Consider the following 11,574-nt stretch of genomic DNA (forward strand, 5'->3'; position numbering starts at 1 on the left):
TGATTATCTCCCCTTGTGAAGGGACTTGGCCCTTCATTTTAACAATTTAAATTCCCCTTCACCCAAGTATGCTTTGTACTAAGTTTGGTCAAAATTGGCCCAGTGGTTCTTGAGAAGAAGTCGAAAATGTGAAAAGTTTACAGACGGACAGACAGACGGACGGACGGACGACGGACACAATGTGATCAGAAAAGCTCACTTGAGCCTTCGGCTCAGGTGAGCTAAAAATCATGATTGAGTCCAAGAGATAAAATCAGAGGACACAATTTTCTTTCAGTTCAGTGTATACCAGATCTGTATAGTTAATTTTTTGTTGTTGGAGTTATCGTCTTTGCTGTTGCAGATGATAAGAGAGCAGTGACTATTTACTCATATTAATCATAAACATGTTCTGAGCTATAGGTTCATTGAGCTGAGGCTACTAAGTACAAATAAAGATGCTCAATCAAAACCAGCAGCTTCTTCTCCTTCAAGAAATACACAACTCAAGTGGACCACACCTAGCTGACCAATTCCCTGAATACCGCTGACCCTTAGTCATAGAACTAACTACTTAATGTATCCGTGCAATAACACTGTGTTTAGAGCTGTCCACATGTGTATACAAACATATGAAAGTAATCTTGTGTACTGACCCCCTGTAAAAAAGCATGTCTGTAAAATCACATACACCTGTCAGAAATCCATTCTCCAAGGCATTACAAAATTATGAACATATAACACAGATCAAAGACCCCCTGGGGGAGGAGATTCACCCCTCACTGCTGGACCCTGACCCCTCTCTGCTGGGTGCCCTCTTCATAACTCACCACTCATTTCTGTGGCAGTGCCTCATCTCTCTAGAGAAAACATGTGTTAAGTTAGACTGGTGAATATAACACTGTCTGATGGCGAGAATTCTAACACAGCCTACAGAAGTTTTACAAATTCCTCATTTAAAAACCAATATCTGCAACCTGTTTCTCAGCTGTTTACATGTGTACTCCAGAAAGATTTGACCTAGAACTCCTTGATGTATTCAGTATGTGGCTCTCATTAAAAAAAATATTGAGGTTTATTTTTGAAGATTATGTGTTATTTATAAATGAAACATTTTTATTACATACAATTTGCATTTGTCATTAAACATATCTAATCTGTAAAACATATAAACCACACAGCTTTTAATCTTACATTGTAGAAAAACCCCATAAAATTGAATGAGGGTAATATTTAGTATCAGCAGTTTGCTGACTGGGGGTAATGCCATCTTCTTATCTTATCGTTCTATTCCTAATATACCCTGATCAACCCATTAAAACTGTAGTCTTTAAAGTCATTCCTTGAAATTATTTTCTGAATCCATTGATAATTTTAACATAAAAAAATTTCTTATTCCTCTTGATATCAACATTTTTTAAAATATAGAGATAAATTTGTCAAGTAATTTTTTAAAAAAATGAAACTCTCCAGCCTATGTTAGAATGGAAATAGGAGTCATGTCACAGTCTGACACTGCCTAGATCTTGGCTGTGTCTTAGGGAAGTCCCTAACATCTAAAGCTGCATCACATAATTGATACAAAACAAAAACTTATTTACACAAAACCATAGTTGTGGAAGCTTCTGTGTTAATGGACGTGACATTAAGGCCTGACTGTGTCTTATCTTCTGATGTAGAACTCACCTCCCTTAAAATTATGACCCCCATCCTAATCTCATATGAGGTGAAACAAACAATATCTCCTGACCTAGAACTTGTCCCCCCTTAAAACAAAACAATCCCCTATTGAACTTTCTTCCCTAAAAACAAAAATACCTCTACGAATATGAAGCATGTATCTTTACTCCTTACAATTTACAAAAATACCTCCACCCTGACCTATTAATAAGAGGTGAAACAAAACAATTCTTCTGACCTAGAACTTACACCCCCTTGAATCAAAGACCCCCACCCTCGCACCCTAACTGTTAAAATAAGGTGAAACAAAACAATTCACCTTTCTAAAAACCAAGACCCCAACCCTGACCTGTTCATATGAGGTGAAACAAAACAAGCTGGAATATGACAGCTGATACCAACACTGATAATCTGAACCGCATACTACAGGAGAACACTCTTATATCCCAGCATAAAAAAACTATAGTATACAGTGATAAACAGAAAATAACGGCATCATTCTAAATCCCCGGCACAACAGGTGGCTTTCCTGGGTTACAAATCAGAATAATTTTTTAATATATTTTACATTGGAGTTCTTGCTCAAATCTTCTAACATGTCTAATGGCCACATCATCTTTGTTTTTTTCACAAAGATCCTCTATCTATAAATTTAAATGATTTTTTGAAATAACTATAACAGCAAACTTGAATGATTAGAACTGCTTGGGAATTAAGTTAATAGAAACATTCAGGGAAGTAATTCTGATCATGTTTACTACAATTAAGTTTGTAAAAACTTTGTATTTTCCTGTTTAAACACTCACCAGAATAACATTCTAGGTACGCAATGACAGATGGTACAGATGGATGGATCCATGTTTAACAACTTGATTTTTAAGTAATAAACAGGAACATAAACAATTGTACAACAGATGCCTTCTTCGCTCATTTATCAACTGTATTTTGATCATATAGGCTAGATCGAAAATTCTAATCTTTACATATCATTAAGAAACATATAATTTCTGGATCGGTACATTTTGTGAGGACATTTTAGTGGATTTGCAACACAATCTAGTTTGATACTATAAATGCAACAAAAAAAATACATTTTAAGTTCACTGTCACATGCGTTAATGACCTACCTCATCATTGTTTGTGCCTTTAAAGTTGTGAATGGCCTTGACCCTTTTTGGCGGGTTCCCTGGCTCCCCCATTTTTCTGAGGTTGAGGGGTTTGGGTTTGGGGAGGGGTTTGTAGGCCTGGGGTATGAGGTTAGCTGTGGCTATCGCCTTTGGTTTCGGTCTCACATTCTGTATCGACTCATACGGACATTCATGGACCTCGTCAAACGACTCGTAGATGGGTTCGGAACTCTCCTGTTGCTGAAGGTAGAGATCAGTGTCCTTGATGTGGATGACGGTGTTTCGTGGCGAGAGAGACAGGGATGAAGTTTCCGAATCAACTTCCTGTCCAGTATCCAATGGTAACGGCACACTAGGCTTGTGTCCTTGTTCCTCTAAAATAGCAATAAAATCGTTAATTTCATTCACAATCAAATCAAAATCCTCCGACAATTCCTGGCTGCGAGTTTTCTGCTTCTTAAAATGACTTTCACTTGCCATGACTATAACACAAGGATGTTAGCTAAATGTAGACAAGTAACTTCAAAGGTTATCAGGTATTTGCTCCTGATTTTGAAATCCCAATCTTCTATACAGAACAAGATATCCCATCTCCTTCTCGTAGTTTCATCTTTACTTATGTCTGCCTTCAGCAGCAGGGGATTGTTTTGAGGCCCAAACGAAGGAAAACATTCAAATAAATTCTATTTCACGTTTTACCACACTACAAACAACTTCATATACTAACAGCTGGTCTGAATCCTGCTGCCAAGAAAATTACATTACACATTCCAAAGCACAGAAATTCAAAGCACTTTTAAAACAAGAATTAGATAAGATATAAAACAAATCCCCTTCTGGGGCCCCAGAAACCCAAAGATTTCCACAACTGATTGGAAGGTCTTTCATGTTTTTAATAATTGAGGGTCATAAGGGGACAATTAGGATACTGATGAAGCGGTGCAGATAAAACATCCCCTAACCTTAACTACCAATAAACCTATCAGTACCCATCTACCACATGGCATCTCAACAACTACTTTTATCACCTAAGTTTATCATCTTCAATATTCACCCCCCTGATCCCTACCCAATAGATGTTCAGATTCATGAACCCTCATTGTGCAATTTTAATGTTTTTTTTTTAAACTCAGCAGCAAAGATGTAGCTTCCCTGTAAGAAGGTTCTGCTAACATGGTTAAGTGATTCTTGAAATTAGCTGCATATTACAAGAAAACAAGAGGTTTGATGCCTGGGCTATAAATAGTCGGCATTCCATCTCTAGATCTCACAGATATAAGACCAGAGAGCACCGTCTATACATTCTCTACATGTACTGCCCATGCAGTAAAGTCACGGACAAGCACAAACTGGTAAGTAAAACTGCTATTTGTTAAAATTATTTTAAATTAAAATCATTCTCTTCGATTTTTTCTTTTTTAAATTTGAATGAATCATATATTGTTGAATGAGTCATTACTTTGAAATGCTGCTATTATTTTTCACTGCATGAACATTTCTCTTAACTGTTTTTCTATAATAGATGTCTTAACATTTTTACAATGGTGCAAGAAATTCTACTGTTCAATTTTATGATGTCTCCAAAAAAAAATTCAATAAATTTTTTTCTGTTTAAAATAATGTGCACTACAAACTTTAATATATATTTGCTTTTAAAATTAGTTGGTTCGCTTTTTAAGTGTTTTGGAGAAATCTGCCATTGATTCATTGAGTAAAATGTTTTGCCAGAATCTGTAGCCATGCAAATTCAGATGTATTTTCCTTTGTATTTTTATCTTTTAAAATGGGGGTAACAAGTTCTAATTGGCAGCTTTGTGAAAAAGATTGTTTTAGTAATGTTCAGTGATAATTTTTTGGCATGAAGTTGCATTTGAATTTTAAGCAAAAAAATTTAAATATAATAAAACTTTTTTTTTAAATTGTCTATATTCTCCCCGCTGGGTTTTATTCAGAGAAGGTGTCAACTTAAAAAACTTTAAAGATTACAAGGTGCTCACAATTTACTTACAAAAATTTGCAAACACATATAATTTTTGCTCATCATGTTTCTTAAAATAACAAATGTGTACAACCAAATGAATCATCAATACTAATACATTGTAATTTCATTGTAACATTATTTTTTTTTTTATTTTTTTTTTTAATTTTTTTATTTCTGCATTAAAAAATATATTGCAATTTAATATGTGTTATGTAACAACTCTGCATACTAAGTGATTAAAAAAAATTTTAAATATGCCAAATTAATACACGATAACTTTTTATCAATTTCAAGTTCAAAGTATATGCAGGAAACTATGGACATGAATGCATAATACAATTGGTTTGACAGACAATAAATTACAATTAAGAGAATAAGAGAAGAGAGATCTTTCACCCCAAGAAATTCTTGTGCTGCTGTTCCCAGGAGATTACAATGGTTGATAATAAGATGCCTTAATGTTCAACTTCCCATTAATTTATCTTTAACTGGATGTTTTATACAAATACATATAACAATGAAATTACATTTCTTCTGTGCAATGTAAAAACTGTTTTTAACACTTGATTTTTTAAAAAGTTTTTATGAGTAGTTGGAAGCTGTAGTATTTTTCAGCAGATATTCTAGATGTTTTTTAACAAATGTTATACATGAGCCCAAAATGAACAAGTCAATTAAATTAAAAAATAAAACCTGTAAAAAATAAAATACATTGTTATATTTCCATAGATGCACAACTATTATATGTAATAATAAGTGTACAAATTTTCAGATTATATCCTTGCAATAGTTTCTGAGCTATACAAAAACCACAAAATAAAAGTGAAGAAAGCACCTGTAAAATGTTAACCTATTGTGATGAAAATATCAGGTGCACAACTTCATATGGTGAAAATATGGTACAAATTTTCGACAAATGCGTTAGTTTTGAGTAATGGTGCGGCATAGTCCATGTAATATATACATGTATGTATAGCCTTAAATGAAACCTACAATAATAAATCTTTTAAATATCAACTGCAAAGAAGTTTGCAGAAACACCTTAAGTTTGACATACACTGTATAATAAAACTTTTTTTTCAATTGTCTATATTCTCCTAGAACATATTTATTTATTCACCTTGAATTAACTGAACTTAAAAAAATTAAAGATTACAAGAAGCATAACAAAACTACAGAAGACAAACTCTTCAAACACATTAGAATTTTTGTCCAGTCACCAAATAATGTATGTGTACCGGTACTTTAAAAAGGGGTTTCATATTTTAGTGGCTTTGGCGAAGACAACAATGCGCTAATTTATGAATACACTAAGAAATCATTTACATATACAATACACTGAACGTACATGTGAAGTGCTAATTTCATGATTACGCTAACAACTCTATACCCAGTGATTACGCTAAATTTTGAATATGCCAAATTATGTACACGTACAGTAATTTGTCTGTAATTTCAAGTTCAAAGTATATGCAGGAAACTATGGACATGAATGCATAATACAATTGGTATGACACAATAAAATACATCATCATATTTCCACAGATGATTCTATCTATTATATGTATAATAGGCAATACAAACATATAGATAATATTTATAAGTGCGTAGATCTGTTTTACAAAATATGCCTCCAAAACAGAAAGAAAGATAATTCATTTCAGATTGACAAAATTATCAAATCAGTCTAAGTATCAACAAACTCAAACACAATTTATTTAGTTTCCAGTATTCTCCTCTATAGTTGAGACAAATGTTATTCCTAAACACCGCATTGCTTCACATTTTGATTCAGTTTGCAAGTACATCAGTTTACTTTTACACATCAAAAATTCTGAAAAAGTTTAATCCTACACTAAATAATGCATTGCCAGAGAAGGATGTCAGAGGGTTTTTATTTTATTTAGGAAGACTATGATATTTATAAATATTTCCATTTCTATTTGTTTCCTCTATGATAACACTTTGAAAGTTAGGCAGTTCAATTTCTGGATCATTCTGTCGGCATGTAAATTTTGACAAGCGATAAGTCAGGAATTAAGGAGGCCAAAGTAACATGCATGTAAATCTCAAGTGGCTGTCTTTATGTTTGATGTCAATGGGTGGGGATTATTGAAATTGATACGATAGGCCTCATGTAATTTCAATATTTAGTCTATATTTTTAAAATCTAAATTAATTTTACAATTTTATTTTACAATGAAATGGAAATATAAGGAATCACTGTCTAGTTAGTAGAGTATGTTAGGGACATCAATGCTAGTGAAAAATAACTCTTTCATCTGTAATGGTTTGGGCCGTGAATATCGGCCTGGATAGCTCAGTTGGTAGAGCACCTGACTAGAGATACAGGGGTCCCGGGTTCGATTCCCATTCCAGCCATACATTTTCTCCTTTCCTTTTACAGATTTGGTGCCCTGGACTTGCAGGTAAAAGTCCTGCCAGGGGCAATAAGAACTTGGGTTGTGTCTTCAGGGACGAAGACCATTTAAGGAGGGAGGAATGTAATGGTTTGGGCTGCGGATATCAGCCTGGATAGCTCAGTTGGTAGAGCACCTGACTAGAGATACAGGGGTCCCGGGTTCGATTCCCGGTCCAGCCATACATTTTCTCCTTTCTTAATGTTACACATCTAATAACTCATTAATGATAAATCAAAATACAGAAATATACACTAAATTGATTTACTAGACTACTTACTACTTGACTCACTAGCTTATTAGTATTCTGTCACTTCTTAATATCAAAACACTTGACAGTCTTCCTGAGCTCTGCATGAAATCAGTCTTTTCCTCCTCAACATGAACATACTTATCCCCAGCCTTGTTTTTCTACCCTGTTACCTGTAGAAAATCAACTAAACTTTCACCACTTATTCTTCTCCTAAAATTTTATTTTAACCCTACTTACAACATTTTAGATTTCCTTTTTTTCCCCCTTTCATTGAAGCAAGTTCTTGCTTTTTTTCATCCCCCTGTGATTCTACTTCATTTTTGTCAACTGTCACTGCATTCAATTATCAATGTTACATTTGTTATTAAATGATAAACTGTTTGAAAGTATGTATTACTTGATAAGTTGATGGCACAAGCAATTAGAAATCAAGATTGAGGATCCATTATTGTGCAAGAGATCCAGAGGCAACTTTCTCTTTCGTCTTTATTTTCTTTGCAGCAAAAATGGCGGAAGCAGATGTAGTAATGACGTCAACCCGGAAGTGGAAAGACACATGAAGCGATCCAGGGACAATGTCAAAATTCAAAAAAAATAAAACCGTTTTTATTGTCCCCGCTTGAAATCGCGAAAGTGAGGGGACATTAAAACTCATTCGTCTGTCCGTCTGTAGGCCTGTCAGTCTGTCCGTCTGTCACATAATAATTAACTTTGGTCATATCTTTTGAATGAAAAGAGATGGGGCTTTTCTTCTTCTTCTGGTTTACAACAAAACTTCAGGGTGCTGAAGAATACTTGTTGGTGCGCATGCGTGACCTAACTCAATTTAAAGAAAAAAGAAATGTGCTTTTATTTACATTAGTGATTAAAAGAAAAGTTTAACTGTTTTAATTTTACATGATAGTGTTGAGAACAGCTGGTGTTAGGTGTTCTCTAAAAATGTCAACATTAGTGGCTTGGACAGCGGACTGGGGAAGTAAATTCCATTGAATTATAGTATGTGGAAAAAATGACCATTTGTATGTTTCTTTTGATGTTGGTAAGTGTCGGTATGTTTGTGAGTGATTTTGTCTAGTTCTTGTGTCTGTAGGTATGAGTATTTGTGTTGGTATGGCGACAAGTTGGTGTACTACTTTATAGAACATTATTAGTCTTGTTTTGTTATATTATCCACATTGGCTACTGGCTGTGGCAAGACCTTTCCGACTAAATTCACTATTTATTTTGAAGTGTCGATAACTTAAATTCTGATTGAAAAGAGATAGGCTTTTCACGTATTAAACATGTGTATTACCTGTGACAAGACAAACTTTCTAAATACACTGTGTTTTTTGACCTCTTGACCTTGACCTTGTAGTTTGACCTACTTCCAAGAAATCATTTATTTGAATTGGCCTTAACTTTTGAATGAGAAGAGGTATAGGCATTGGAACCGGGGGGCTGGTGTAGGGGGGTAAGCCCCCCCCCACACTTTTTTTTTGCAAGAATAGACACTATAGGCATTGAACATTGGGGCGTAGGTTTAGCCCCCCCCCCCTACTTTCTATAAAATGTTGCAGTTAAGGTTACAAAAGGGAAAATCTGAGCGTTTGGAAAATAGGATTTTCGTTTGTGTTCAATGAAGAAATTTCCTCTTTTTTTGTTTTTGCTTGTCAGGTTTTTTGTAGGTCTGAATTTTTTTCTCTTAAACTTAGCCCCTCTTTCAATTTGCTTCCGACGCCAATGAGAGATAGGGCTTTCATATTATACATGTGTATTACCTAAATGTATGACATGACCTTTCTAAAAACACTATGATTTTTGACCTCGTGACATTGAAGTTTGACCCACTTTTTAAGATTTTTAAATTTGGTCATGACTTTTGAATGAGAAGAGATTGGGCTTTCATATTAAAGCTGTGTATTGTATGTGACAAGACATTTCTTAATACACTAAGATTTTTGATCATGAAGTTTTACCTACTTTTCAAAAATGTTAATTTTTCCTTATAACTTTTGATTGAGAAGAGATAGGACTTTCGTATTTGACATGTGCATTACATGTGACAAGATATTTCTGAGTTACTATGATTTTCGACCTCTTGACCTCGACCTTCATAATTGACCTAATTTTTAAAAATCAACTTTGGTGATAATTTTTCAATGACATATGATAGGGCCTTCATATTTGACACAATATGTCATAATAATGACATTCCACCCACAAAGACACCCAAAGCTGGGGACTACAATTGTTTGAATTAGCTTGTTTTCCTTTGTCATGGCACCACTGATTTCTTAACAGTTAAAGAATCTCTCTATACATGACCGTAGGAACCGGGAGAAGGGGAATACAGGGGCAGTGCCCCCGCTCCTGTATTTTTCCCGATATATAGAATACTATAGAAAACTTTGTGCCCCCTCAATTAAACAACTGATTATCCTTTTTTGGCTTGTTATATTAAGGACTTTTTGGTATTTGGTAGTGCCCCATCCCTCCAACTGAAAATTCTCCCTGCTATATTTTCTTTTATTGTCATACGTTATATATGTTACAAGTACAAGGCATTGACTTAGTCTTAATTTGGCAAGACCTTCCCTTAGGAACAAAAAATTGACCCTTTGACCTTGGAGTTTGAAACACTGTTGAAAATCCTCTAACCTTGGCTATGAGTATTGAATGACATGAGTTAATGTTGGGCTTTCCTGTTTCAAAGGCGTATACCTCGTGACAAGATTTTGCTTTGGGGACAATTAATTTTTACCTTTTGACCCTGTAGTTTGACCTACATTTCAAAAACTTTACCCTTCATTCTTGTTCATTATTTTTGAATGGTCAGTGCACAGGAGTCTGAAGTTTTTATCGTCAAAAAAAAAAATTAATAATAATAAAATAAAATAAAATGAAAAAAAAATAAATAAAATAAAAATCGGAAAAAAAAGCTCCCTCCTCAACTACGTGTTTTTTTTTTTTAGTTGTGGCGGGAAATTTTTTTCCGGATTTTTTTTTTTTTTTTTTTTTTTTTTTTGGACAATAAAAACTTCAAGACTCCTGTTGTCAGTGCTATGGCTTTCATATTTCACAACTGCCATATTTGTGACAGGGACTTTTTTTAAATCTCTTAATCATGTGGGGAGGGGGTGGGAGGGGTGGGGCGGAGTTTAGGTTGTTGACTTGCAACTCAGAAACATAAATTTTCGCCATGAGATGCCTGGGTGTTTTCTGAACACATCTTGTTTTTATGCCCTATAATCAAAGATTCGGGGGTATATTGTTTTTGCCTTGTCCGTCCCTCTGTCTAGCTATCCGTCTTTTTGTCCGCAAAAACTTAAACCTTACCCATAGCTTTTGAGTGGGTGCGGCAATGGCTCCATACTTCAGAGGTGTATTCCTTGTGACAAGACCTCTCTTTGGGTAACACTAAATTTGACCTCTTGACCTTGGAGGTTAACTAACTTTTGTCCAAAATTTCTGAACTTTAACCTTCACCATAACTTTTGAACAGTTGGTGCTAGGGTTTCCAGACTTTTCAATCTAATTAAAATTAGATCTTTGATCCGCTCCAGTTTGATCGCTACACAAAGACAAAAACTTTGTGTAGCGATCAAACTGGAGCGGATCAAAGATCTAATTTTAATTAGATTGCAGACTTTTATTCTTTAATTAGACCTTCCTTTGGATAATAATAATTTTGACCTTTTGACCTTAATCTTTGAGTTTGACTTGCATTTGAGAAAATTCAACCCTCGCCACAAACTGTCATACGGGCGTCAGTGTTTCACAATCACATCTTGTGTTTTTCACTATTGTTTTCAATAGTGTCTGAAAAGATCTAGAGACACAAGACCATTTTAAAAAAAAAAAATTGTTTACCCTCTCTTGAATGACTGGCTACAAATTACCCAACCCAAAACTAAAATTCGCACTGTACCTACCGACCCAATTTTTTCTTACCGTGAGTTGGGAGAGGGCAAACAAACATTATTTCAAAGATGGCCTCATCTCGATCTTTAGGAAAAAATGCGTCAAGGAAAGCATTACTGCTGTAAAATAAAAAGTACTGATCTACCTCTTTTGCAAAAACACATTCAGCGTCAATGTACATTTAGATGAAGATTATCTTGGTATCTTCTTTCATAATTTACAATGCGTATC

General features: G+C 34.6%; 1 protein-coding gene across 9 annotated transcripts in view; it reads right to left on the reverse strand.

The window, feature by feature from the left end:
• The window catches only part of LOC134264439 (rho guanine nucleotide exchange factor 7-like), a 29,045-nt gene extending 25,605 nt beyond the window's left edge, over window positions 1–3,440 (reverse strand). For 4 of the 9 annotated variants that reach the window (XM_062746734.1, XM_062746733.1, XM_062746728.1 and 1 more), the window contains exon 1: window positions 2,787–3,437. In XM_062746734.1, coding sequence (XP_062602718.1) covers window positions 2,787–3,266 — 480 coding nt within the window. In that variant the 5' untranslated portion in view covers window positions 3,267–3,437. Of the gene's footprint in view, window positions 1–2,786 lie in introns of all 9 variants that reach the window. The other 5 variants (XM_062746736.1, XM_062746735.1, XM_062746729.1 and 2 more) reach the window with 4 other exon arrangements.
• Between the last annotated feature and the right edge of the window lie 8,134 nt (window positions 3,441–11,574).

Source organism: Saccostrea cucullata, unplaced genomic scaffold (assembly GCF_032062105.1).
Source record: "Saccostrea cucullata isolate Sc308-1 unplaced genomic scaffold, CSIRO_AGI_Scuc_v1 ctg371, whole genome shotgun sequence".
NCBI classification, from domain to species: domain Eukaryota; kingdom Metazoa; phylum Mollusca; class Bivalvia; order Ostreida; family Ostreidae; genus Saccostrea; species Saccostrea cuccullata.